Genomic DNA, 27752 nt, shown 5'->3' on the forward strand with positions numbered 1-27752 from the left:
ATTTGTTTCCATGCACCTGTGCTTATGCGTTTGCGTTTTTTCTTGGATCCATTCAAAGGTCACAGAGCTAATTTGGCTACCACGCCCACGTGCTCGCAAATTACTGTTTCCTCGACAATGCAAAACATGCCGTGTTAGAGTGGTCGGCGATTTTACGCTGATTATTACGATGTTAAACAACATATTGCTTTAAATACCAATCTCATTTGTTTACAGGTTCACTGATGGTAGTATACGCAGGCTATTCGCGGGTCTGTGCGGCGGGTTGGTTGCTTGGGAGTCATATAAACTTATGGGTGTTTTATTACCGTGTATACAAGGTTGGGGCCGGGAAGCCACTTCATAAAGTTGAAGGAATGCCCATCTTCCTTCTATCCAGGTTTGACTACAGAAGACTAGGGGGGTCCCGATGGTTTGCGCCGCAGACTCCACTCTGAATTACCCTCTAATAGCGCTCAATCTTGTGGCTTGCTGCTAAAACGTCGAGACCTGCTCACAAACATATCCTCGTAAGTGATGATGTTACTAGACTTTGTTAGATAAAAGCTGAGATAAAGCTGCGTAATTCAGAATTATGTCTTCGACATCGTCTCGTCAGACATGCCAAATTGATTGGGTCTGTGTCATGTGACATCATACGGCGGACGGCGGACCATCACTTGTTCAAGGCTCCAGGTATGTAACTTAAAATGAAAAAAAGATGCGAGACAAACGGCATGACGGAGAAAATGCAGTGTACGCCCTGGCGTTGTCCGGACTTCGAAGAAAGTGGTTAGTGGGGACATCGAAACAATGGATCAGGCGATATATCATGTGTCTGATAGCACAGAAGAGACTCGTCTGCGAGTGTTACACTACTCGCCAGACTCGAGCATGATTGCGAATAGGCTGGATCCCACGAATCCAAGGATTGGGCTTGGGTGGAAAGACGCTTATCTTTAGGTCGCCGAAGTACCACAAGCAGATCGCCGCTCTATTTCCTCTGTCTAAAGCATTAAGCGATACATACCGGTCCCAACGGCCACCTCCTCGCAAGGGCAGTCGATCGGGCGCAGATACCGCGCACGTGCAAGCCCTGAGTAGCATGGGTTAAGATCCTGACATTCTGGAAATTAATTTACGAACGGACAATTTCCCCCAGTCTGACCTCCTTTCAGGTGCCGATTTGGAGTCCCCCTTAAAGTCCCCCTTTCCTTGGGCTTTAACCGTGGCTGTGAAATGTACGAGTGTAGACTCTCCAGGCCTATTGATTAGTATTGACCCTAACATCCAGCTTGCCACTCTCTGACTTCAAGTCAGGGTTTTGGCCAGATTACTGTCATCGTACGATTTGACTTTAGGTTTGCACAAGGTTTGCAGCACCATGCCGTCTCCCTCGACGTTTCTGCCCGCCGAATTCGTCGTCTTGGTACCACGTATCAGTTGATTTGCCAATAAGATAAGTCGTTCGTGCGCTGGACATTGACGTTACTGTGGGCCATCTCCCACGAATCGCGGCCTTGTCACTGTGTGACTTTTAGGGAACTTACAAAAGCCTAGGGGCCGTTGTGGACCCGGCATTCTTGCAACTACGCTATCAGTTGCATCTTAGCTCCTTGTATCGTCTTCTAGTGCTTCGAGAACTGCTGCCACATCTGAGTCACCAACTAGTAACATCCAAGCTATGCCACTTTCTTGGGTCAGTCCTGGCGTGGCCTACCTCACTCGGGGTTTGCTTTCTATCATTTTCCCAGTCGCTTCCTCCGTCATTATCATAGTGCGTCTGGCCTCTCTGCAGGGCTTTCGAGTCTCCCCATGGCATTTGTCTGTGGTGGTTTTGAGTGCAGCGCCTCTAGGGTTTGCAGCTTTTGTTCTTGCGGATGAGATGTTGCAGCGACGAAAGGCCGGTCGACTCGGTGCCAGACTCATTCCCCGCGTCCGGGGCAAATGGCCTGGAAATCTGGATAAGGTAGTGAACATAATTCTGAGGTCCGAGAACGAATATCTTGGTAAAGCCCCCGCTCCATGCATTTCATGTTCGTGCTTTACAGAAATAAATTCTGTCCAGGACGACCTATGCTGGACGAGATCGAGGAACTTGGGCCGACTGTTAATTTTCGGCTTTTTTGGGAGGACGACATCCTGACCACGGAGCCCCAACACATAAAGGTAAGCTCCAATTTATACTCAAAGATGAATATAACGAAGCTCCATGTAGGCCATTCTTGCAACTGATTTTGATAACTACGTCAAAGGTATGTCCTATAAATGCTGCCTATTTACATGTGACGACATGCAACTCGATGCAGGTGCAAAGTTCAGAAGAGCAGCTGACTCCGTCCTTGGAACAGGCGTATTTAACTCGGATGGTAAGTGTGTATCGGAGAGACATATATTTGTGACTGATTGATAGATTGGCTGTGCCACCAGGTGAAACATGGAAGTGAGCCATGCATTTGAAGATCGCCCTGATAGGGAACCTTAGGTGTACTTCTAGGCTTCACCGAACCATGACACGGCCTTTCTTCACTCATGATCGGATCAGTCATTTTGATATCTTTGACCGTCATGCAGATCATGCTATCGCTTTGGCGAAGAAACGTTTCAGAGTGGGCTTGGCAATTGACTTCCAAGTAGTACTTCAAGCTGGCATTTTGACATCTTTTGTTAAAACCTACCACAGGATCTCATCTCCAGATTTACGCTTGACTCTGCATCGGAGTTCCTATTTGGACACTGTATTGGTTCACTCTCTGCCGAACTCCCTTTCCCCTGTAATACGACAGAATCTACAAATTCTACTCAAGAAAATAACGCCGCCGCGGCCTTCGCAGATGCTTTCTCTCGAGCTCAGCAGGCAATTTGTCGTCGCATCATTATCGGGCCGACCTGGCCACTTACTGAGATTCTTGCTGACAGCACCACACAGCATATGAAAGTGGTAAACGAATTTTTAGATCCAATCCTCGAAGATGCTCTGCAGAAGCATAGCACGGCTGCCAACCTAGACACAAATGAAAATGCGGATGACCAAACGCTTGTAGACCATCTCGTAAATCTGACGTCTGGTAAGATCGCGCGTTACCTCGAAATTGCTGCTGCTGAAATATTCTTTTAGACTTCAAGATCATCAAAGATGAGGCCTTGAATATATTAATTGCCGGGAGAGATACAGTAAGCTTGCAACTACTTTGAGTCATCCTGGTCAGTAACGAATGATAACTTGATAGACAGCCTCAACATTGACTTCGGCTATTTACTTACTTGCAATGCATCCAGAGATCCTCACTCGGCTTAGGGAGGAAATCATATCGAAAGTTGGGCTGACTCGCATGCCCACATATGATGATATCAAAGGGATCAAGTTCATCCAGGCCGTTCTCAATGGTGCATACTCTCGTTTCTTGTTGCTCGTGGGGATGCTACTAGCCTGTTTTAGAAACAATGCGCCTTTTTCCTGCTGTGTAAGTGATTGAATTTGATTTCAGACATATTAATGTGTCATCGTATCACAACATCCTAGCCCCTTTGATGTGAGGTACGTTCTTAAGCTATGCCAACGATGCTAGACTTGAGCCACAAGCTTCCAGGGAAACCATACATGACACCACATGGACATCCCCGGAACCTGGGAAGAAGCCACTGTTTGTCCCGGGGGGAGTCGTGTATGCATTTTATTCGATCGTTCAGGTTCATCGCATGACCACTTGAACAATTTTAGGATCAACTATTCAGTGTTTCTTATGCACAGGAGAACAGATCTATGGGGTCCAGATGGTAAAGAGCTTGAATTTTGTCTACGTATAAAACATCGATTCATTCGGACCCCGTGTTCTAGCGTTGGAGTTCGATCCGGATAGATGGCTCGACGAGCGCGTACAGAAATACCTGATTCCAAATCCCTTCATTTTCCTCCCGTTTAACGCGGGACCAAGAATCTGCTTGGGGCAACAAGTACGTCGCTCGTGACGTTATCCACTATCGCCATCCATCTCATACCCTATTTCGTACCTCAGTTTGCCTACAACGAAATGTCGTTCATGCTCATTCGTTTGCTGCAAAACTTTTCCACCATTACACTGTCCCCTGAGCCCGCAATGTGCCCACCTGCGTGGTGGGCCGAGAAAGATGGTCGGCAGGCAATCGAGCGATTCAGGCCAAGAAACCACTTGACACTTTACGCCAAGGCAAGTCTCACTCTGGTATACTTTCCAGCCATCTAACTGGGTTCCACCTCGTAGGGTGGTATGTGGGTTAAGATGGAAGCAGTAGATGACATCGAAGTCATTAACTAGAATATGACTTTACTTTACTGCTATAGACAAAGGTAACATCGACATGTCATATTACTTCCAGTATTGTCTTCATCCAAGTTTTCACATGAACAAAGTTGGTTGGTTCGAACTATAAACATCATTATCGGCAAGCTTGGAAACATTGAGAAATAATGAATTTTGGACACATTTCGACTGACGCGCACTAAGTTATATAGATACAAAAAAAGACCCCTGCTCTATGTACCCCTATCGTCCCAACCGACCAACACCCACATCTAATATCAATATTCACATCGTGTGTATGGGCGCTAGATCAATACATGGTTATTTTAGTTGGAGACCGCATTTGTAGACGAAGTAGTTGCCAAGCCAACTTGGCGGTTGGTGGTGTCGTAGACAGAGTAGAAGCGTTGTCTGTAGGGCAGGTCAGCTTGATACCAAACAAGATCACTTGAATACACACAGGAATGAGTAACCGTTGATGAAGTCGAGGCCAGTGCCAGAGTTGGAACCGATGTCATTAACGACAAGGTAGATGCTGTTGCTGTTACCACCGAGGTCGGTGTTTAGGGAACGGGGCCAGATTTGGCCGTTGGCGGTGAGGCCGTAGGTAGTACCGCCAATGTTGAAGTTCAAAGTTTGCAGGTTGGCGTACTGATCAGAGGTGATCATCAAGAGTCCAGTGTTGCTATCCAACGTGGCACCAGTAGCAGACTGGTACTTGTTGAATGCATCTAGTATTTTCCAGTCAGTTTGAATGACCCGTTTATGAGTAACTCGTCATACCAGTGGCAATGAGAATGAGGGTCGTTCCAGTGTCAACGATACCAGCAGTTGTTGACAAAATGGTAGAGCTACCGTAGGTAATCGATTGGTCGATACCCCAGTAAAAGCTGGATGGTGACGTAGTCGTGAGAGGGACGTAGTTCACTGAGCTCGTTGTCTTCGAGCTGTCGGAGCCACCAAAAGTGAGCTCGCCAGCGCTACCAGGAGCAAAGTAGACTCCGAGAGCATCGGTACCAATGGTACCTTTGCTGTAGAGGTTGTCGATGACAGTGGGGACCGCACCAGTATTGGACACGGTGCCCACCGTCAGGTCAGTTGGCCCGACACCAAGAATTCCATCGACACCATTAAAGCCCTGCGTACTGCTCGCGACCCCAATAGATTGGCCGGTAATGACCAAGCCAGAACTGAGAGTAACTGTGTCCAAGAATTCCTCTCCGGAGAAACTGCCGGAGCCATAAGCGACGGACTAAAGAGTTGTTATGAGCAACATTTTTATAAGCAGAGGATGTGAAAAGAAAAGACATACGACAGAGTGACCAGTGTCTACACTAGTATCGGTGCGTTTGTATGGGGTGCTTGCACCCACCCAAGTGTTGGAGCTGCCCGTGTCAATGAGGAGCGTATCTGAGAATTCTTTTAGTCAGAGACTATGAGAGTCGATGGCGAGTCTTACACTGAGTTGCCGGGCTGCCCACACCAACCTGGGCAGTGTAAACCGTGGCGGCATTAGTGATACTGACAGAGGAGCTGCCAGCACGCTTGCTCATGGACTCGGAACCAGTGTGCTGCATTGCCTGAGCACGAGCCCTGTCAACAGAAGCGATGTTGGCATTAGCAACCCTGGCGTTCACCCTATGGGTGAAGCCGAGGGTCGACGCAGGCTCACGGCGCAGGGGAGTTGCGTCCACAGCGGAAATCGCAATGAGGACAATAGAAAGGAGAGCATTAGAGTTGAGCATGTCGAAAAGATGAAGGAACTGAGTGAAGAATCAGATCGACTGGAAGTGAGGCTCCAATTGTCGATGTAAAGACTTTATATATGTCCTCCAACTGAATCATGCGATACCCACAGTCTTGAGTAGTGTAGGGCACGGGATTGCCTGTATGACCGTCCCATCCTATGGGGTGACAAGATGCCAAGTGATTGATGAAAGCTTTCCTGTGGAAATTCCTCTCCGATTTCAACATTGCTGCACGTCGTCATCACTTGAAAATGATTCATTTTAATCAAAATCAGACAGCCCAAACCTAATTTCGACAACTATGAGTCAACAGACGCCCAGAGGATTTACTGCCTGTGGACTGTGAGCATCATGGTATCTCGGTTTGCCATCACAATCAATTACGTTGCCTACCACGTTTTAGCCAGAAATCAGTGCAAAGGATATAGCATCTCGCGTATCACACGAAGTTTGCAGAGAACCCTAAATTTGTCTTCTGCTAACTATGACATGACAATATTTCCCAGCGTCAGGGCTGATATTTCTTCAGTCTCATTGTAAATAAACCCAGTGTTACTGAAAACACACCATGAAGAACCACATACATAGCCGGTACCGCCCCCGAGACAGTCGAAATCACTGATGCCATGATCTTCAGCTGGGGGCCTAACGTGGCATGCACGTTATGCCTGGCAGTACAGAAGAAAGCCGGATGCCATCATGATGTTCATACAGTCACGTTGCCGCTTATGCGGTGATCGAGAGACTGTCCGTGCACTGCTCATAATCACCACGGAGTGTTGAACGTTGAACGAGGCTGGACAACGCACTGTTCATGATGACTGCTATTTTTTGTTGGTCGTAGGAAACCTATCATTGTCAAGCTGGGTGTGCAGTTAGTATGATCCGTTAACAAGCTGTTTTTGGTAGCGATGGGGGTTAAGCTTATTATGAACCGAGGGCTGTTGGGAGAAACCAATTGGGCTCAATTGAACGGAACTCGATTGGGTGAGCGACGGTGCAGCTGACAGTGCCACAGATCCGAGTCATCCTGATGGACTTGAAACAAGTGAGTCAGCGTCAAAGGATGGATCAACAACAACCATCATCATTACGTAATGCTGAATACCGGACTTGGCGGATCATGGGCCGTTGGAGTTGAATACAAGGGCTCCGAGCTCAGCAATTATCAACATCATCGGCCAGGTGTCCTCGATCATTATTAATATTTGGCTGCAGTGCACGCGGACATTAATTCGAGATGAGTCCTCTCCTCGAATCCATCGACATCGACATCTTCATGATCATGAAGTTATGTGTGAAATAATGCTTTTAATAGCGTGCAGATCTACGAGGGGGCCGTAACATCATCGGAAAGCCTTATTTCAAGGCGAATGCAAGGTGGCAATGGTCAACTGATGCAGGACTTGCTGTAGAACTCCAGTGCACTCTAAATCTCTTTCTCACTCAGCCCTCTTCCCATCTCTGATGCACCATAGATTATTACTTCATCATTGCCCATACTACGCATGCGCAGGTGGTAGAACAGCATTGAACGTCCGATTATAGTCATCCACTAGAAGGTCGCTCAAATATCAAGATTTATCGATGGTATCTATTAGTGTGCGCTCATGACCATTATCTGCAATCTATGGAACGTTGCGCAGGGCACCGTCGTTAGCAAGAACGAATTTAATCTGCTTGTGAACAAACCTTGTCTAACTCAACCAACTTTACCGCGCAGCCGCATCAGGTTCTGAACAATCATCTCAGGCAGCGCATATGTGCCGCAGATAATATCAATCCGGATGTTATTCCAACTAAGTATGAGAAAACGAAGTGTGCTGACTGTGATAACACTGTTCGTCTCCCTTGCTACGGAAATACTGACGTCATCTCCAACACTGAGTTCGGCAGCGCCGTTGAGACACGACTTGATATGACCATTGACATCGGATTCGTTTCGTTCAGTCTGGGACCTCCATGGGGCTCAAAAGACAACATCATTGTTGTCCTGAAGCGATGCGGCTTGCCATGTGGCAGTACCGCGAGCCAGTAAAGACAAAGAAGACCATATGGGGGGGCCCGTTGATATTTTCCACCAACGCGGATCGTTTACACCCATGGAGGCAAGGAAGGAGGGATACTCATGCTGGAAATACGAATGTCAATCAAGCAGGCAAGCCGTCTCGTCATGTCCGAGCTGATAGGTAGTCGTGTGGGTGGTGAGCTGAAGGACTACACTGACGAGGATTTCAAGATTGTCGTCCATGTCATAGTCGTCGGAAAGGATTATCCCTCGGCGGTCGTACCAATTAAGGGATAATTTGTGGTCGCGAATGAAGAAGCACAAAACATAAAGCTGGAACGGTCGTGCGATATTGAAGACTGCGGTGTTGTTCATATTAGAACTGTCCTTGAAGTTGGGTCTGACTTCAAGAAAGCTGTGAGTCTGCCTCTACTTGACCTCATCCTCGACGGCTAGCCAGTGGCCTTGAGGTTGGAGGTACTTCTGACAGCAAGGACAAAGTCGCGTTTATTGCCAGGAAAGGACAAGCCGTCGGTATCCAAGGCCACGCCATGTTCCATTGACACATGATGAAACGGCGATCGTTTACATCCTGTCAGTTCTGCTGCTGCACCCTCGATCGTGAGAAATATGCTCAGTTGTGAAATGTTCATGGCATGACTGATGCGGCCAGGTTGACGAAGTGCCTGCTCGTCAGTGGTAAGTATAGATATATTTTATTAACTGTCTCTTACATTTTGTCGAAATTCAGCCAAATCAGCGCTTGCCCTGATGAATATTTCGACTGTTTTGATGGTGTCGATATCAGTCGCGTCCAACCATTTTTCGCAAGCCTTGATAGGTTTGGGTGATCGGTATTCGATATGAAGGAGGTCCCGTTCATAGGTTATGCGAGAGTCACCTGAGCTGGTCGTGCAGCCCCCTGTGGATAGTGTGAGGTTGCCGTGGGCGGGAGGACCAAGTAACTTTGATCTGTGTCAATTCAACATTGGTTCAAAATTCAAATGGCGCTGAGTTTGAATGTGTTAGACGTTGAAAGCGGACGTGGAAACGATTCTTTTCGTCAACCAGCTCGAAAGCCACGAGTGCTCATCACGTACAGGTTGCTTCATGCATCCACATTTTTGAGCGGGCTAAGGTCTGAGTATTTCAATCCCCCTCGATCGGCTCTAGCAGAGCCTGGCTGTAATCAGCTGCGCGACGTACCAGAAAAGCAGCTTCATTTTCACACCCCCAAGATCCTGTTGCAGCAGAGGAGGGCGAGAATGAAAGCTTTGGAAGCGTCGCGGGGATCGGGCAAACTCGTATCCATTGTATGGCAGTCCTATCGCGCGTGCGCCTGTCAACATGGCGCCTCAGGGACATTGACAAATCTGTGCTAGATGACTAGTCAGTTTGGGCTCCAGTCTCTGTGCTACTGCCGCGGTACATCACTATATGGGGTTCTTTCACCACCTTTGGGATCTATCGGAACCTGAGAGCTGGTACAAATTCAGACTACATTACATGTACTCTGCCATGGTACCTAACGCTTCTGGCTAGCCTAGGATTGCCTGTTGCAAGAGCCCCATGAATAACCGGTTACGGCTGGAGACAACTATACACTACCATGTTGTAGTTCTCCTTGCGTATGATGGATGTGCGCAATGGTACTGGCTTGTCCTTGAGTTCACTTCGTGGCTCGCGTATCCTTCGTGGATCGCGAAACTCGATTCAGACTACTCTTGGGCTGGTTCTTACAAATTTTTTGCTACTTGACCTCCTTTGTGGAGTGTCGTCTCCCCGATGACCGTGGCCTCGGCTTGCCTCCGGGCTGGTAGAAAGAAACGTAGTTGAAGAATGGGAGTCATGTATCTGGTATGCAGTATTCAATTCTATTAGTTTGACATCCAAGTTCACCTGGCAAGGACGGGTAGTTATTCGATAGCCACCACTTCATCATATGTTATTCCTGATGATCCCCGTTATCGTCAGCATACTTGCCGTTGCATCTCACTAAGAAAACGTAGCGGGGTTCGGCTGCGTCAGACTCCAGTGACACCTGCTTATGTGCACCAGCTGACCACGTTGACGGTCCATGGGTAATACATTAGTGGCCGCGTGACCACTATTTATATATACGGGTTGTACGGTCAACATAATCTTTGTTATACAGGTAAAAACGGAACAGAAGGACCAACTGTTTGAATTTCGCTGATATGTCGGGAATGTGCTGAATAACACAGTGGGATTGCGATGTCAGCCTGACACACAATCATGCCACTTGGTATAAATATACCCTGGAGTTCAAGGTGTTCCACACACTTCATTATTTACCCCTCGACATGCAGCCTCCAGCAAACAAGCCCGCGCCCGCTATCCCATACTTCACCCCTGCGCAGGTCCCTGCTGCAGGCACAGCATTCGACCCCCAGCCTGATGGAACACCTATACCAAAATTGTTCCAGCCCATCAAGATTAGAGGAACAACATTTCATAATCGTATCTTCGTGAGTCGTCATATTGATCGTCGACGTGATAATGGGCTCTCCTGACGTCCCATCCCAATTTCATGCAGTTATCTCCACTGTGTCAATACTCTGCAGACGACGGTCATCTCACGTCCTGGCATATGGCGCACCGTAAGTTTATGAATCTCGACCATTATAGAAGTACTCACAGTATTTAGTGGGCGGCATCTTCACGCGGGGTCCTGGCCTTTCTATAATTGAAGCCACCGCGGTCCTCCCAGAGGGTCGTATCACCCCTGACGACTCAGGACTCTGGAAAGACAGCCAAATAGAGCCACTCCGCAAGATAGTCGAGTTTGCCCATTCACAAAACCAAAAAGTTGGCATTCAGCTTGCCCATGCCGGCCGGAAAGCATCCACGGTTGCGCCGTGGTTGTCCATGGGTCTTGCAGCAACTGAGAGCGTAGGCGGATGGCCAGACAACGTATGGGGGCCTTCTACGGTTCCTTACCACGAAGCCTTCCCTGTGCCTAAGGAGCTATCGAAGGCGCAGATTAAGGCGGTCATCGTCGCATTTGTAGATTCTACGAAGAGAGCGTTGAAAGCTGGCATTGACGTCATTGAAATCCACAACGCACATGGTTATCTGCTGTTCTCTTTCTTGAGTCCCGTCAGCAACACACGCACGGACGAATATGGTGGAAGCTTCGAGAACCGCATTCGTTTAACTCTTGAGGTCGTGGATGCTATCCGCGACGTCATCCCTGAAGACATGCCACTCTTCCTGAGGTATTTCCGAGTCTATAAGATGTTCTTGCTTGATCTGATGCTTCATAGGGTATCTGCGACTGAATGGCTCGAAGAAGCCCTTCCACATGAACCATCCTGGCGTTCCGAGGATACCGTCAAACTTGCGGGTATCCTTGCCGAGCATGGTGTTGACTTCCTCGACGTCTCCAGCGGCGGCAGTCACCCAAAAGCCATCATGAAACTCGGCCCAGCTTACCAAGCGCCGTTCGCACAGGCAGTCAAACAAGCTGTTGGGGATAAGCTTGTTGTCGGGTCTGTCGGCTCAATTACCGATGGAAAGATCGCCCAAGAAGTGCTTGACAAAGGTCAAGCGGATGTCATCCTGGTTGGACGGCAATTCCAAAAGAACCCGGCGACTGTTTGGGCGTGAGTGTATCATCTTGACATAAATTAACACCTTATCTTATGATGTATTGGTAGATTTGCGTCCGACGTTGGCGTCGCGATCAAGCTAGCGCATCAGATTGGGTGGGGCTTTGGGGGTCGGGGTAAATCTCACAAGAAGATTGACTGGTGATTGCAACAGCTCGGAATTCTATTAACACACGGAGCGAACAAGAATCTCGCGTATACCCCCTTGCAATTAGAGACACGAATCATAGATATTGAAACGAAGTCCATGTTCCTATGACGCTCCAAACACCACTTTAATAAATTGCGCGATACAACACCATGTGCGCGATACATAACACCAAGTGCGCGATACACAAGGGAATGCGCGACACACAACAACAGATCAGTGCGATACACTACACTACTGGGTGCACGATACAATTTGTCAAGACACTTTTTGTAGCTACGCGTCCGATATGAATCAAGAAGGAACGACTGTCTTCCTTCTATATGGTCTGGGATACCGATATGTGGAACCGAACTGTTGGTCCGACGGCCCACGGCTCAAGGACTTGCACCTGTTCCGAACCTCTTTGAACGGATTGTTATGCGCATGCTGCCGGTGAAACGAGTACCCAAGAGACACTGATATGTTATCAGAAGAGACACCAGCCTGAGCTCATCCAGACTAGTGTCATTGTGTTAAAGTCGAGTAAGTCAGGATTCAGGAAGTTTACTCTGCGGGACTTGCCGAGCCTTGCGCCAATTTCCCGAAGCGACTCGGAGCCAGTTACAGTGTACACAAACAGTTTCTCGTATTTTCTAATCTCTCCCGCCTTGCTGCAGCGCCAAATCTTCATAGGAACGGCTTTCTATGGACCGTAACTCGATGGCGACTGGATTAAATTCACGGATTTTGGGACACCAGCATTTCCGAGCATGACATACTCGGCCCATCCTCGTCACCATCATGACACCATGCTGCCTCACTTTGCAGAGCCCCAGCCATCCAATGTAATCTTTGCGTGGTATCCCACGACCCTGATAGCCCATCTGCCCCTCCCCGTATTCATCTCTGGTCTCAGGGTTATTTTATCGGCGACGCGAATACCGCGTCCGATCCCTCGTGCCCTACTGCCATCTACTTACTTGTATCTTTTTAGTACAATAATTATGAAGCTTCCATTGCCTATACCTTGCTACCCTGACCAAACTCTTCCTGCTGTGATACAGGTTAGTACTAAGATTTGGAACATGACACTTGTGGGCTGTGTTGTGTTGAACACTTTGATATGTTGTATCGCGCACTCAATGTTGTATCGCGCGCTCAATGATTGTGTATCGCGCACTCGATGTTGTGTCGCGCAATTTATTAAAGTGGTGTTTGGAGCGTCATATGTTCCATCACCACTCGAAGTGACGCAAACGCAAGGTTGCACGGAATCTCCGATACGTCGATCTCCATCGCATTCTCAGAAGAGGGTCTGTATGATCAGGGATTCACTATACCAGTGTACGCACAACTAAGTGTGCATGTCTATCCCTCAAATGATATCATGACAATGAACAGCGAAAGGCTACCAACAATGAACCATTCACCGTTCACTATTATATGATACCCCCGCTGCAGTCTAAATCCTTACTGCGAAGCCGTCCTCGAACTAAGTTTCAGCGACGCCCTTGAGTGAGTAGTTGCAATTGTGTTGCAGCCTAGGGCGAAACAAGCGGGCAGGGAGTGAAGGGATGAAGCTTAAGGAAAGCTTGTGGTGGATCGAGCGACGTTCTTTGATAAGAACCACCCAATCAACGAGGTATTCTGTGTCTGCGTTGGATAAGTACAGAAAGAAGAGAATGACATGTGGGCGTGTAGCTGCAATTGTCGCCAGCGTTGAAGTCAGTGGTAGAGTAAACGAGCCTAGCTCTGACAAAAGCTGACTTTGTGAAAACCGTTCATGAAGGGAATACAAGAGAAGGATGACGGATAGGACGCTATAGGACAACAGCGTCACAGCCAAGAGAACGTCCAATCACGTGATGAATCCTTTTTGAATTTCATCAATTGTCCAGCCCGTGGTTAAGACTGAACCCAAGCCAGTATCCCTGCGGGTCACTTCCACGGTAGTATCCTTCTTTTATTAATGTTTAAAATAATACTGACTACGAATTATGTAGACTAATGTCAGCGTCAAACACAAAACTCCCGTGGCAAAGTGGACAAAGTCTTCCATCGCACACACTCGCAGTCTTTCCAGCATCTCGAGTATAATTCTGGTGCCACGTCGAACCTTGTAGAGGCGGAGATCCTCCCCTGTTCTGCTTACGGGGTCAAAAACCTTCCTGGAGGTTATCTGGTGGTGAATAAATGGAGCTCGGTATTCATCCCTACTCTCATTTCCGTGATTGGAGACCAAGATGAAGTCTGGGGTCATCACGAGACAAACATCTGCGCTACTATGCAGGACACCTGGAATGCAGTATATGAGAACATACCGCACACGGTCACTGTTAACGGACCTGTTATGGCTTTAGTAAGTGATTTTTTGACACGATTCGTATCTGATCATCTTCGTTTTTTCTTAGGCCACCCAGCGGGTAGCAGAGTGGTGCCATGGCATTGGCCTTACTGCTGTCACAGTACTTACACATTTCATGTCATTACAGGATGATGTCAAGACCAACAGAGACCGCAAGGATTTCGCGAACAACTTACTCTTCAAGCTCGGGTTCTTATATGGGAGCATCACAGAGGACAGCCAATTCAAGAAACCCTTCCAGTCTGACCTCCTTATTCAAGTCCTTGTACAGCACAGGGTTGCTACTGGGGGCGCTCTCGATAGCCACAGAACGGTCACACATGCGAAGGGTGCTCTTAGTCTGGTCACTGCGGCGGCATGTATATTCAGTCTCTCATCATATCTCAATTGATTTTTTTCTTCTCGTGTTTCAGATGGAACGCACCCTCAAGCTTTTCAGGCTTGAGGACATGCTCGTCAGCGACCTGAAAATCAACAGCAAAGGTAAAGCTGTCCAGATCCCCCACAAGCTGAACAAAGCCTTGGGCAAGACCAGCACCGCTCAAGGAGCCTTTTCGGACACCAACTATGGTGTGGCGACAAGGGGCTACATGAAGTCAATCAATTGCCTCGACGAGTCGGTCCTCCAGGACATCTGGGAATGTGCGAAGGAAATCGCTTCGAAGAGGTGCCGCGCGGCCCCCATTCTGGTTGATGATTCTGACGATGAGCGTGCGCTCATTTTCGATAACTGGTACTGTCTTTTTCTGTCGTAGTATAGTGTCTCACAACTGACAATTTTTGATGCTACTTTCTGTTTTGTAGAGTCACGCACTAGTACCAGTACCACTACCCTTACTGCTGCTCCCTCTCGCTATGCAAGTTCATCCTGTTGTCTCCGCTCCCCACTCATTTGTTCGCTGTTGCCCACTGGCATCTCCCGAGTTATTGCCGCTGCTGACACACCTCGTAATAGTTCTATTTTTCGCTACTTATCAGTACTTCCATACCGCTTTCTCGCCTTTTTCTCTAGCTTAATATACTTGTCGCTCGAAATGCAATGTGGTTTTTGGTCATTTCTATATTAATAAGCGTGAAATAAGTCTTGAAAAGCTTGAACAAGTATACAATAAGGGTAATAAATATCGCTAATTTCCACAATTGCACTCCTTACAATGTAGGAATAAGTGCCAGAAAAGCTAAAATAAAGTTGGAAAAGGTGAAAGCCAAGAGCTGGCACCTACTTTTTCAACTTAAAATTGCCTTATGGCAAGCTGACAGCAAGTTGGTGTCACCTTTCTTATGAGTCACTTGTCCGCTCCTTTTGGTGAAATTACCCGGCGGCAAGTTACGAAAAAGGAAGTTAAGTAATGTGTGAATTTACTGATGTAGCCTACGCCTGGATCCTTTCAGCATCACCAGCAGGATGTCCACCCAAACCCGGGCCCTTCGCATTTGAGTTCACCTGAGATGGGGATGATACCGCTGTATCCCTACTGAGCTGCAGCAACTCCACAGTTGGCTGCACTGCACCTAGGTCGGACTCCAACACCGTTCTCTGGAAGCCAGACATCGCCTCGAGGACAGTCTGTGGGTCTGGTGACGCAGCATGGCGGGACAGATGGCCATAATCAGCCCCAGAACTACAGCGGCCAACCGTTCTATTCAATGCATCAGCGTCAAATGGGACATCATAGTGGCACACCTCATAACCATCTTGATACCCCCATAGATTACTCCTCCTTGAATTCAACTGTAGCCCGTCTTGTATCCGAAGTGCAAAACCTGAAGGATGTCACTCAGAACCTGCTGTTTTCCAATAACGAGCTTCGACAATTGAACGACTCACTGAAGGCACACATTGAGGTAAACAAAGAAGCCATTGAGGAGTTCTTGAAGACCAACAGAAACAAGAAAAAAGTTGACAATAGAAATGTATCAAACTCGCATGCAGCCTTGAAAGTAAGCTTGTCAATCAGACTATATGGTAATCAATAGACTTACTATGCATGTGCCGCCAATAATCCACCCTTACTTTTTTGAACTCTGTAATATTGATCTGTGCCTCAGCAAATCAAAGCGCATAAAGCTGTTGGGAGCTGTCAAACCTTTGGGCAATGGAGATCCTCACAAGGCGGTATCATCCAAGATAGTATGGCACCTGAACTGGCTTGGTAACGTTGATGACAATGTCAACACACTGTACATCAAGGAGATAGTTAACCTGGTATGGGAAAATGAGAAGGTATGAAATATTCAATTTGATGGATACCGATGAGACTCACATTGTTGTTAAGGCATGCCATGAGAATCCTAATGCCAAGCATGAGATTGCTGATGAAGACTACGACCATGCTATCATCACTGAGTGCATGAAGACGTACTTTCGAAACATTCACAAGCAAGCAAGTGAACAGGTCAACGACAATAAGGCGGCCAAAGCTCTGGAACGAAAAGATAGACTGTGACAGTGTTCACATCGTCAAGCAGTGAGTGTCTCATTTAATGATCAGATGTCAGTCACTTACATGATCTTAGGTCACAAAATCACGCCGTCAAGCTGCATCAGCCTATGAGACTCAATCAGGGAACAAAGGGGCTGTTGTCATGATAGATACTGACTTTGCCTCCAATATCCTTTCCTATGATTCCGAGGAGGACCTTTCAGCAGACACGCTATCCAGGTGGGAGAGAGCGAAGCTTGTGAAGTTGGTGTTTTATGTTGAAGGTTCAAAATGGTGTTCTGTTGATGTAAGTCATCATCATGGTATATCTGCTAATAGAGGCACACACTCACCTGGGTGTACAGTATGTGGCCTTCCTGTGCTGGTTGTCTTTGTGCAATATGCAGAAGAACAAGGAGCACAATGAGCCTGATATGGATGCAGCAGATGACACTGCTCGACCACCGGCTACCAAGCGTCGCAGAACAAACAACACACAGAAGCACTGCAAGAAGGTCTTTGACCTAGCGCTAGCAAAGATGAACGACAACAAGCCAAAGTCGCACAAGAAAAATGTACCCTTCAAATCTATGGTATCTGCAGTCTGGGCTTGTGACCACACTGACGATAAATTCCTTGATGGTACTGAATGGCTGACGGGCTTTTATGAGAAAACAGCCCAGGGTGCATTGATAAAGGAGGATGAGGAATACTTGCAAGAACTTCAGAGGTGGCACGAGAAAGAGATGGATGGAGAGATGGATGCTGATGAGATGGCAGTTTGAGTGAGTCGTTGTTGGTAGCATAAGTCATTTTACTGTGTATAAACATCACCCAATCAATTGATCTTGTTGAAAAAGCATTTGACATACCTTGGCAAGATTGATAGTCGCCCATACCTTTGTCTTTTCAACACCGATGGACACAGTAGTCATCGCTAACTGATCATTAATCCAGTCAGGATCAATGAGCCGGGGTAACTGAACTTCATCTTCTAGGTACTCTCCAAGTGTCCACAGCCACACGCTTATGGACTTGGCGCTGAAAATAGTGTAGTGTTAGTTAACTTGTAATGTTTAGGGTTAGGTACTCACAATTTATCCCATACCACACCCACATCACCCTGCCATTGTCGGAAAATTCCTAGCGGCATCAAAATGCTCACGTGTTATAATGCGCCCGAGGGGCATTGTGATCACGATCAGAATCCATATCCGAATGTGCCTAAGACTAATATTAGCTGAGTTTAAATGATATCCCAATGATATCGGAAACCATATACCTTGCGCTACATCCGTATCGTTCTATATCACCTTTATTTGTTGTAAAATCTAGAGATGCCGAAGGACTCGCAACGCCCATCAGAAGAAGTTTCATGTGGTATATGCGGCATGATGGTATGAGCCCGAGGATTGTTGTCTCATACGAGGAAGTGTGAAAAGAAGGAGAGATCAAGGAAAGAGCAGGAGGAACTTACAGCGATCCTTCAAGAAACTGTCAAAAAGCGTGAGTCGTCATGTACTTTTATCATATGCATTGTGACTATTATTATTATATTTAGATCGTCGGAAGAAATCTCGTCAGAATGCACGCGATGATGAACCAGCACTTCGCGGTCCAGCGGGTAAGTTCTCCTCGATGATTTGATGCACGACTATTCTAACTCGACTCTATTTGTTATTTTTAGTTGATCCAATTTCAATACGGACGATACAAGATGATCCAGAAACTGCCGGTGGGGAAAACGAGGACATCAGTATGTTGTTTCCGCCTTTCGAGTCACTCAATCTTGTGAGGGCCTGACCTGTATACTAGATATGCATGGGTCGTCGCCCCGGAGTCAGCGATCGGGGGATTTCAATCCAGGATCCCCAAATTATGTAGATGTTGACCACGAACTGCCTGAAGCACGACCTCGACGGGATGATATCAAAGTGGAATATCATCCCCATAGTAAACTCCCTTCGACTGTCCATCATTTCGCGGATTTTTCCCGCAAATGTCCTACTGAAGACTCTGTGCCCCGCAGCACTTCGCCATGGGAACCATTCCGAACGCGTCTCGACTTTGAGATCGCAGAAATTGCACTGGAAGCAGCAATGACTAAAGAACAAACTAACCGACTGATTGACCTTGTACACCGCTCTGCGAATGGTCAAGAGTCCTTCACGTTACAGAATCATAACGAGGTCCGTTCATTTTGGGCAATGGCTTCCGAACGGTTCACACCAGTGAGTTTCCTTAAATCATTTGTGATCAATGTAATTAATGTTTGAAGCATAGTTCCAGGTCAGCGTAGTATCTGTGGCGCATCGAGATGATGTGCACGACTTCAACATGCACTATCGGCCCCTTTGGGACTGGGCGCTCGACCTGCTGCGAGACAGTCGCTTTGCAAAGCACTTTGTGTTTGACGCCCAACGTTTGTACAAGTTCAATGGAGAGCGCTTCGTTCGCTTTTTTGATGAGCCCTGGACTGCTAATTCATTTTGGGAAGCACAAGTATGTACTCGTCGACTATGTAATATTCATTTGTTGTAAATTCATGTTGTAATAGTCACAACTTCCACCGGATGCTAAGCCACTGGCATTCATTCTTTATGCTGACAAGAGCAAGCTGTCATCGTTTGGGACTCAGAAAGGCTACCTGATTGTCGCGCTGTGGGGACAACGAACAGACTCAGAGGAATCTGCTCTGATGTGAGGGCGATATGTTCAACCTCTAGGGGAAGCTGAGTCAGGCAGAAGTCGGGCAACTAAGTGCGCTCGAGGCGCGGGAACGCGCGAGGTATGCGGAGGGCGTGGGAAATGCGCGGAAGGCGCGGGAAGGTCGCGCTCGTAGAGCGCAAATGCGGAAATGATGTCTAGGGTCGTGTATGACACGAGGAATGGATATCAAGCAAATGTATTATGGATATAGACTGATTAAGGGAAGGAGAGTATGACTCCTGGCTATAGGAGAGTGCTCCCTAAGACATAGCACAAACTGTGGAACTCTACTAAGGGTGATTGCATAAGTAGGAACCTTCTGTCAGAAAGCCCAGTAGATATAGAGGATAGCTAGCGAAGAGGGAGCGAAAAGTGTCCTAAAGTGGCCGAAGAGCGCGGGAACGCGGCCGAGGAATGTCACAGATGTATGTAAGGAGACAGCAGCTGTCAGAAAACCAATATATGTATGTAATACGCACCTATGGACCGAATAGACAATGGATGGATGGGCCTGAGGAAAGCCAATGGAAGCGCGGGAAAGCGCGCGCTAAGCGCGAGCGCGGGAGTCTGCGCGAGGTCTGCAGAAGGTGCAGGAAAGTCGCGCCTACAGTGCGGAGAGGGATGAGGTCGATGTATAAATGAGGGGATACGAGCCTGTAGAGATATCACTCTCTACAGCGCGGATTGCAAACTTACCGGTTGAAATCAGGAATGGTACTGGCGTGGCTGGTGGTCGAGTTGTGGGTTGGCTCCCAATCGTTCGTCTTTCCGAGCCTCAGACTTTTTATCTTACTAGCCGAATTAATTTTTTCTTAGGTCAATGAAGACAAAATGCAAAGCAGAAAGCAAAGTTTCGTGAACTTTAAGAATGCTGTTTGGCATAAGTCATTTTTCCTGCTCCTGGAGGCAGTCATACAACACTCGAAGACTGGGTACTGGCTCGACTGCGGGGACATGATAAGGCGCTTTCTTTGGCCATTGATACTGATTCTCAGCGCTGACTACGAGGAACAGTAAGTATGATAGTGGTCTGTTTCTTTACATGACGCTAAGTCGCCTGCCGCAGATGTGTCATGGCCTTAATTCGTGGGCTGAAAGGAAAATTTCCATGTCCGATTTGTCTCGTCCCCCAAGATATGCAGGCTGTCTTCTCAGAAGAACACGTGCTACGTACAAATGCCCAATCTCAACAAACTTTGGAGATCACAAGAGCAGCGAGTACAAAGAAGGCCAGAGAAGCCCACCTAAAAGCATTCTCGTTGCGTGATGTTGAGGTCAGTCGTTGACGTCTGTCTTGAGCTTATGAATGTACTGATGCTAAGCCTCACAGTGTGTTTTTTGGTTGATTCGCTTTTGTGACATCCATCACGCCCTCTCATGGGATCGTCTGCACACAAGCGGGTTATGGAGTGATCATTTGTGGGAAGAGTTGCACTTCTGGCTCGCTGAATTGGGGCGAGAAGCCGCTGCTGAGATTGACACCAAGTTCGTCTTGATATCAAATCTACCATCATCATTCTACAACATTATTTACCAGTAACTAACACGTTGTTTGTTTCACTTCAGCATGGATGCTCTCCCAAGATGGCCGAACTTGCGGCACTTCGTGCATGTAATCAAAATTGATTTTTCCGATGGCTCAGTCCACGAAGATATATCAAGGGTACGTTTGTCGGTCATAATTCTACACATCCAGTTACTGAGCCTGGCCGTGTTAGATGATCATCTTTGCAGCACAGAACATTCTCACACCTACTGAGAGTGAAAACGGCTACCTGCTTCTACGATGCATCTGTCTCTTCGTCGAATTTGACATATATGCATCATTGGAGGTTCACACGGAAGATACCATTGCGACAAGAAGAGAAACTTTGTGTAAATTTGTGGTGCTGCTGGATGTAAGTGTAATTCATATTCTCGACTGACGTGCTGAAAAACTATTAGGAATATATCACAAAATCGGTGCCGGAAACAGGGAAGAACTGGAATTTTCCAAAGAAACATTCAAATGCGCATGTCTTTGATGACATCCTCGCTAAAGGCACCACCCAAAACTACAACACTAAGCCCAGCAAGAAGATGCACGGCCCATTACGTGCTATTTACCTCCGGTGAACCAACTTCAAAAATGTTGCTACCCAGGTTCGTATCACAGTTTGGATCTTGTGATTTACCGGCACTGATTTGGACTGTAGATTCTTTGCTATGATCACTGGCTGTTCACATTGACCTCCATGCGCTCCAAGCTCGATGACCTGGACGAGTACATCCGTGAGAAAGCCGTTAACCCTGAAGAGGCTGAAGAGCCCCAGGCTGTCGCGTTGACAGCACATACACATTTGGGCTTGAAGCGAGGCGACTTGCCTTTTTCACAGATTGAGCAGGAGCACGCAACAGACAGGGCCTTTTTGGGCTTTCGAATCAGGTTGAACAACTTTTTGAATGAATTCCTGCCTCAACATGGAATTCCCTTGCCAAATGGCAAGCGTGTTCATTTTCGAGCTGATGACCAGGTAATACCCCAATAGCTCGTCTGTGCAAAGATATGACATAACACATTTTTGACAGGTTGCAGTATACCAATTTCTGCGAGTTAATTACGATTCCGTGGTTGACTGGTGACTTAAACGAGACCTCCTTCGGTGCAACCCATCTTTCTTTGGGTCACCAAGGTATGATTGTGTTATGGTGAACACTGAAGACCGGCCATTTTTTGCACATCTCATTTACTTGTTCTGCTGCTCCGTCGGCGATACTGTACTTTCTCTCGCCCTTGTTCATCCCTATAATGTTGGCATCGGCCAACGCCGTAGACGAGACATCGAGTTGGGGTTATATCATGTACGAGCTAAACCTCATGCATCTCCGGAACTCATCTCTGTCGAGTCAATCATTTGAGGTGCTGCGCTTGCCAGTGACCCTAGCGCAGCTGGAGATTACTTCATTATGGACACCATTGATGCCGACATGTTCCTTCGAATGAAGTCATTCCAAGTCCACCCTAATATCTAAGGAGCCTTGACAGTGAGTGACACACTTATCAGTACAATCTATCAACACATTGACCAGCTATCTAGATAATCTGCGCAAACTTCTATTGTCAATGCAGTATTTCGAACATATAGAGATATCCGAGTCAAGTAATATACAATTTGATACATTTTCCTGATTGTCTGCTTTCAAATGACAATCATACTAGTTACTGAATTGCTTTCTTAAATCAACAACTACATAGGCTGAGTTTGAAGGCAGTCAGTCTAATCAGCCCTGGACTTTGCTCCAATACACTTAGACTGGCAGCCGATTAAAGTCTATAAGGCTTTAATTGTCATGGGACTCGGAGGAGTCTAACTTTAATTACACATCAGGAGTTTTAACATTTTATCTCTTGCAAGATTTCAATCAAAAGCAGTTTTAGACCTAGTCAGAGCACACTAGATTACCTTTCGAATGTATGTCTGGTAGATTCAGAATGTCAGGTGTTAGTATTATAGTGGGGCTCCTCTATGCTTAATAAGCACACCGCCTATTATAATTGGCTGAGAAACCATCGATAAGCCATGAGGCCCATTATTCATTGTAGCTTCTTGACCTCATTCAGTCCGACGATAACATCATGCCCACTACAGTTGTCGTCAAGACCTCGCCTCAGAAACTCATCAGAAACAGCGGGCGAAGTCACTCTTACCAGGATTCCCAGAAGTGCAAGCCTGGCACAGGATTCAAGCCCTCCCTTATTTCAAAAGCCACATCATTACCAGCCTCGCCTCTCTCTGGCAGGAGAGGGGAAGACTTAGTGACAAAGAGCACACTTTTAGCTCAACACAGGGTCAAAGATTCACCAGAAGTAGAGGATCCAGAGAACAGAAACAATCTTCTTACACCAGTATCCTCTGAATCTGAGTCTCTCACCATAGACAACCATTTATCGCAGTGTTTGGGTTATCCTAGCAGTATTTGGTGTGAGGCTGCCAAAAGTGATATACCAGTTACAGGTATTTAATTTGTTATGATACAAAATACATTACTTAAAGCTGGTATTGAGGTCAATGCAAGCTGGTGCTCCAGCCCATTGCAGATCCTGAAGACGAAGCTGCGGTACGCATGTTTGGATTAGATCGGTAGATATTACCCAGGCTAAATGATCCTTTCTTAATCAGGAGTTTTCTAATATACACCTGGAAGATTACCACACAATATCAAGCATCGTTGAACGCAGCGAGACCTTAGATCTTAAACCAAGGTAAATGCGACATCTCGTTGTGTATATCAATTGATCAATAATTGTGTGTTCATATTAGGTTGACTACGACTACATCAACTGTTTTCTTCTTGTTGAGATGCCAAGTCGTATCCATGAGGCTCCCTGCACGGTGTTGAAGTCGTGGTTCGACACTTATTTAGCAAGCCTTGACTTCAATCGCGGCCTCGTAGACACGCAAGTATTCCTGAATGCCGATATCGAAACGGACACGCTCTCCACCATTCCAGATCTGACAATGACTTTCAATGCAGGACCCCCTCGCAGACCCCTCAAGGAGGTCATCCCCGTCCTCGCAGAAACCGCATGGTCTCAGAACACCAATCCTCTTATCACCAAACCCAAGAAACAAATCACTGCCAAGCCGGAGATCTTAATGGTCTTCATGGCTCTTATCCGTGAAACCACTAAATATCAGTCACCTGTACATTCGTCGTTCACGTGGAAAACACTTTGTAAGGGGAAATCACTTCATTCACTCGAATCCTTCCTCGCATTCCAACCTGCCGACGTCAAATCAACTGATCCCATCTCCGTGGCGGACCACACATGGCTGAGTCTCCAGTCCGTTGACATTTGAGTTTGGGTGCGTGGTGACAGCCCCATCGATATCAAACTTGTCCCCGGCAAACGCACAGCTCGCGGTGTAAGTATCTCAGTCATTGCCTATTATTGCTAACTCATCTTCTACAGAGATTATTTCCTGACCCGCACATGTCCACCGTCAATGGTATGATCAACAAGGGTCTAACCTTGATCAAACAATGTCTGGGTAGCCTCTGCAAGGAGGTGAACCCTCAATACGACATCACGCAACTGCTACAATCCGGTATCCCTTTCCCTTTTGCATGGAACAGGATGTGGAATGCGATAGATGTGGCATCGGGAGTCACTGCCCATAAACGCTATCTACAGTGGTACCAGAAGTCTTCATCTAGGGGCACCAAGCGCTTGGAGCGCTCAGACTCCCCCAACAATGAGGCATCGTCCTCGAACACTCGTGCCCGCACCATCCCTGATACTGTCTTGTCTGCACAACCCGGTGCCGCCGTAGCCAGTGGTGATGGTGCGCCATCCGCTGAAAAGTCCCAGAGCAAGAACAAGAACAGGCGCAGCAAGCGCAAGAGCAAGGGCAAAGGCAAGGGTAACTAGCATTACACGTGTTTCATACTGGATATACAAATACCTCTGGGCTGTGAAGTTGCACATCATCTGACATATGTTCTTAGACATTTTTCTGTGGAGCGCTGCTTGTACTTTTACATTATGTTCTTACTTTTCTTTCATTGTCCGGCTGATCCCCTGTATTACTGTGACTGCAACAATTACTGTATAGCTCATGGATCGATCAATCTCACATGTAATGAATTGTTATTACCTTAGACTCTCTACGTGAAGTCAAAACTTCGAGATGTCGACCCGGTGAGTCTAAGCGTAATATCAATGTACCTGAAATATACACCCACGCTCTTTCTCGCTACAATATTCTCAGATCTGAAACAGCGTGTCCGTGGCATGAGGCCAGCGCAGGCGAAGAAATATGCCTATATAAGAGTTCACCGTGCAATGACATTGACACAAAGGCATGAGACCTGCAGAATAAATTACATCATGATCACCTGCAATGTACATTTTTCGTTCTGCGATACTGACAGACTTACTCAAATAACAGCCTCATTGAATTCCAGAATAGCTCTTTGGCTTGTTGACTTATTAGTGAGTAATACAAACTGTGCAGTATCATAGCCCTCTCAGATATATAAAGCGACACCCCGCTAATCGAATTGTCCTCGCAGATTGCGCTCGACTTGATAACATCCTTAATATTCCTTTGTCCATTGCTATGTCTGACACGGACTCGACATCTCGCTCCTCTCAGAGGGATACTGCCTCTGAATCATCAGATGTCGAAGGCATTCAAGTCATCGCTCCGCCAAGTGAAGGGGCCACGCTCCAACATTACCAGGAGGTATGTTCAGCTTCTTTCCATTATGGTTCTGTTTCTGATGTTTCTCGTGTCGTGTCAGTATGTCAAATATCTCCAGCTTCAAAAGGGCAAGTTAGAGACTCGCAATGCGAGCTTAAACACGACAAACAACATCCTCCAGTCAACACAGTTGCGACGATCTCATAAACAACGCCCCATTTCCACTACATCTTCAGTATCATCAGCCGCAACTACGAATACAATGTCGACGGCTGCAACCGACTCTGACCTGGCTGCAGACAAGGTCATTATAGACCTTGGGAAGAAATACGCCCTTACTATCAAAATGTTCCTGCTCGATGATTCGATTTTCAAATCGCCATGCCCTGATCCTCCTGCAGACATACAGAGTAAGTCTCGTTATGCTACTAAGGCATCGGAGAAGGCTGCTCTCGTCACAGAGCTCTACAGCTGTATCGATCACTCGTTGCACCCTCATATGCCGATGATGCATTTTATCAACAAGGTCAGTGATTTTAATGTTTGATATTACTTAGAACTAACTCTATACTAGTTCGCAAGCGGAATGCAGCGAGTACGCTCTTCATACATCTACACACTGCGGACTGTAGCTGGAAGTATCCTCGATATGCCTGCTCAAAATTTCGCTGCATCGTTCGATCGTGCATCTGTCCAGCAAATGTCGGATGCGATCAGATGGATTGCAGGAAAAGGGAAGGACTTCAATGTGCTCGACGCACCCGTTATCTACCCAGATCTTAAGATCAACGCAAAGAAGGCATTCGGAAACTGGCATGTGATCGGCAAGGTAAGCTGTAGTACATTTTTCGATATGTTTACTCATCCTTTTTAATAGTTCATCAAAGTCGCAATAGCTGGAAAAATGTCGATCTATTCTAAGGCAGGACGCACCGGAGGCGCGAACCCCTACTCAAAGCTGTGGAAGCTGAAAGGTTGCACGCCAGGTTTGATCGCATGTGGTGTGACTTCGGTGTATTTTAAATTATTTCTTAGGAAACTCACTAAGTTATTACTGATTTAACAATGTCTCACTATAGCTTGTTTTTATTCTATCTCCTGATCAACAGTTCCCGGGATCGGGCGTTGGCGCTATCTCGTCGATATCTTATTCCAATGTTTTCAGAACGGTGAAGAAATTTTTCGTCGCTCAGTGGGCGCACCCACGTGTTCAAGCAATTGTGAAGAATCTCAACAACTATGTCTTCAAAGATGTCGACGAGAAATCTCACGACCTCGGCCAAAATGTGGACGACGCTCAGGAGGACCTTGCTGATTCACTGGATCGGGTGATGGCATCCTTAGACAACGAAGATTCATCGGATGATGATCTGTACGATAAGGCAGCGGCAGTTGCAGCCCCTAGTACCCCAGCTGCATCATTCACTGCACCCAAGCCTACAGCTACGGTCTCAGTCGCAGCCCCTACTCATATCCTCACTCATATTGTCGCGGCCTCTGAATCGCTGCCCATGCTCACCATGCAAAACCACGACCATGTGATAGTGTCTGAATCTTTGGGATCACGCAGTGCATCTGCGCCTGTCACTGGATCCTGGACTGGATCTGCCCCCGCTCAAACTCATGTTCCAGTTGCCATAGGAGTTATTCTACCCAATGCTGGGGAATCCGCGTCTGCATCCGACATCAACACCAAAGTGACTATTAGTGGTAAAAAGGGGAGAAAAAAGGGCCAATTGAATGCAGATAATGCACCTCCTCGTCGTTCTTCCCGCAAAGTAGTTTAACTAGTTGTTGCACGCTTCCCCCCTCCTTGTCTTCATGCATTAATACTCAGCGCTCTTGCACATTTGGTGTATTTGAAATTCGGCCGTATCTGCTGTCACAGTCGGAATCTCAATTTCAAACTTTGTATTAATAAGTAACAACCACTGTCTCTGAATCTGAATCTGAATCGACTCTCGACAGTCCATCGACAGGAATCAACGAACTCTTTTGAATGTGGTCTGAAGGTAAATTTTTGGGCGAATGCACCGTCAATCCCTTTGTTCACTTTGTTTTCTAGTATTGGCCCAGGACTTCAAGTCTTCTGAATCAGGAGTACAAATTTAAAGGTAGTCAGTCTCTCTGAATCCTAAGTTAGACTTGGTTTAAATTCATATTTACCTTCTCTTCTAGGTGTTCCGACGATTTGATTCGCCCAGCATCATGCAGCATCAAACCTGCTAAACCCTTCGACAGTCGCAATGTTCTTTTCGGTTGTGATGGCGATGACCTTACAGTTCTCATA

The 27752-nt window shown here is 46.9% G+C and overlaps 10 protein-coding genes across 10 annotated transcripts; 7 read left to right on the forward strand and 3 right to left on the reverse strand.

Moving 5' to 3' along the window:
* Positions 1-1663: 1663 nt before the first annotated feature.
* Positions 1664-4202, forward strand: DEU56DRAFT_979431 (cytochrome P450; the record flags this gene model as incomplete). The annotated part of the gene is made up of 15 exons (XM_041359744.1): positions 1664-1988; positions 2048-2148; positions 2198-2234; positions 2289-2348; positions 2410-2422; positions 2477-2612; positions 2663-3047; positions 3098-3153; positions 3210-3366; positions 3419-3443; positions 3503-3517; positions 3570-3644; positions 3701-3756; positions 3818-3933; positions 3996-4202. The coding sequence occupies 15 exons, from the start codon at positions 1664-1666 to the stop codon at positions 4200-4202; spliced, it is 1764 nt and encodes a 587-aa protein (XP_041210299.1).
* A 205-nt stretch (positions 4203-4407) lies between these two features.
* On the reverse strand, positions 4408-6469 carry DEU56DRAFT_252167 (acid protease). Its single transcript, XM_041345303.1, has 5 exons — positions 5719-6469; positions 5572-5669; positions 5043-5511; positions 4720-4990; positions 4408-4670 (listed from the first exon to the last, which is right to left on the reverse strand). The coding sequence occupies exons 1-5, from the start codon at positions 6002-6004 to the stop codon at positions 4586-4588; spliced, it is 1209 nt and encodes a 402-aa protein (XP_041210300.1). The 5' UTR covers positions 6005-6469; the 3' UTR covers positions 4408-4585.
* Positions 6470-7976: 1507 nt separating this feature from the next.
* On the reverse strand, positions 7977-9380 carry DEU56DRAFT_754576 (uncharacterized protein; the record flags this gene model as incomplete). The annotated part of the gene is made up of 5 exons (XM_041349832.1): positions 7977-8138; positions 8235-8374; positions 8497-8701; positions 8750-8980; positions 9222-9380. 5 exons carry the CDS (start codon positions 9378-9380, stop codon positions 7977-7979), a joined length of 897 nt encoding a protein of 298 aa, XP_041210301.1.
* Positions 9381-10339: 959 nt separating this feature from the next.
* Positions 10340-11792, forward strand: DEU56DRAFT_733376 (uncharacterized protein; the record flags this gene model as incomplete). The annotated part of the gene is made up of 5 exons (XM_041348331.1): positions 10340-10504; positions 10573-10636; positions 10684-11254; positions 11303-11641; positions 11696-11792. The coding sequence occupies 5 exons, from the start codon at positions 10340-10342 to the stop codon at positions 11790-11792; spliced, it is 1236 nt and encodes a 411-aa protein (XP_041210302.1).
* Positions 11793-14555: 2763 nt separating this feature from the next.
* Positions 14556-14897, forward strand: DEU56DRAFT_733389 (uncharacterized protein; the record flags this gene model as incomplete). Its single annotated transcript, XM_041348333.1, has 1 exon — positions 14556-14897. One exon carries the CDS (start codon positions 14556-14558, stop codon positions 14895-14897), a length of 342 nt encoding a protein of 113 aa, XP_041210303.1.
* Positions 14898-15514: 617 nt separating this feature from the next.
* Positions 15515-16004, reverse strand: DEU56DRAFT_910923 (uncharacterized protein; the record flags this gene model as incomplete). The annotated part of the gene is made up of 2 exons (XM_041357236.1): positions 15515-15906; positions 15971-16004. The coding sequence occupies 2 exons, from the start codon at positions 16002-16004 to the stop codon at positions 15515-15517; spliced, it is 426 nt and encodes a 141-aa protein (XP_041210304.1).
* A 122-nt stretch (positions 16005-16126) lies between these two features.
* Positions 16127-17350, forward strand: DEU56DRAFT_910924 (uncharacterized protein; the record flags this gene model as incomplete). The annotated part of the gene is made up of 5 exons (XM_041357237.1): positions 16127-16366; positions 16419-16538; positions 16593-16610; positions 16660-16872; positions 16931-17350. The coding sequence occupies 5 exons, from the start codon at positions 16127-16129 to the stop codon at positions 17348-17350; spliced, it is 1011 nt and encodes a 336-aa protein (XP_041210305.1).
* A 1032-nt stretch (positions 17351-18382) lies between these two features.
* On the forward strand, positions 18383-22286 carry DEU56DRAFT_870535 (uncharacterized protein; the record flags this gene model as incomplete). Its single annotated transcript, XM_041355642.1, has 16 exons — positions 18383-18404; positions 18474-18796; positions 18849-19067; positions 19123-19218; positions 19937-20032; positions 20091-20287; positions 20341-20548; positions 20605-20759; positions 20841-20937; positions 20993-21172; positions 21219-21385; positions 21417-21420; positions 21470-21787; positions 21843-21892; positions 21947-22159; positions 22190-22286. The coding sequence occupies 16 exons, from the start codon at positions 18383-18385 to the stop codon at positions 22284-22286; spliced, it is 2442 nt and encodes an 813-aa protein (XP_041210306.1).
* A 604-nt stretch (positions 22287-22890) lies between these two features.
* On the forward strand, positions 22891-24687 carry DEU56DRAFT_754580 (uncharacterized protein; the record flags this gene model as incomplete). Its single annotated transcript, XM_041349833.1, has 5 exons — positions 22891-23269; positions 23320-23372; positions 23576-24099; positions 24136-24181; positions 24229-24687. The coding sequence occupies 5 exons, from the start codon at positions 22891-22893 to the stop codon at positions 24685-24687; spliced, it is 1461 nt and encodes a 486-aa protein (XP_041210307.1).
* Positions 24688-26060: 1373 nt separating this feature from the next.
* Positions 26061-26835, forward strand: DEU56DRAFT_691876 (uncharacterized protein; the record flags this gene model as incomplete). The annotated part of the gene is made up of 3 exons (XM_041347145.1): positions 26061-26291; positions 26340-26474; positions 26542-26835. Coding segments are annotated over 3 exons (660 nt in total), but the record flags the coding sequence as incomplete, so codon positions are not given.
* Positions 26836-27752: the final 917 nt, after the last annotated feature.

The sequence above is a fragment of the Suillus clintonianus genome, assembly GCF_016758775.1.
Source record: "Suillus clintonianus strain FC179 chromosome Unknown DEU56scaffold_22, whole genome shotgun sequence".
Classification (NCBI taxonomy): Eukaryota; Fungi; Basidiomycota; class Agaricomycetes; order Boletales; family Suillaceae; genus Suillus; species Suillus clintonianus.

Bases quoted from the DNA above. Each gene is read 5' to 3' on its own strand.
- DEU56DRAFT_252167 (XM_041345303.1), bottom strand. From the start codon at position 6,004: ATGCTCAACTCTAATGCTCTCCTTTCTATTGTCCTCATTGCGATTTCC. The intron at 5,670-5,718 runs GTAAGACTCGCC...AAGAATTCTCAG, and splicing joins GGGCAGCCCGGCAACTCAGT to ATACGCTCCTCATTGACACG. The intron at 4,671-4,719 runs GTGTGTATTCAA...CCTGCCCTACAG, and splicing joins ATCAACGGTTACTCATTCCT to ACAACGCTTCTACTCTGTCT.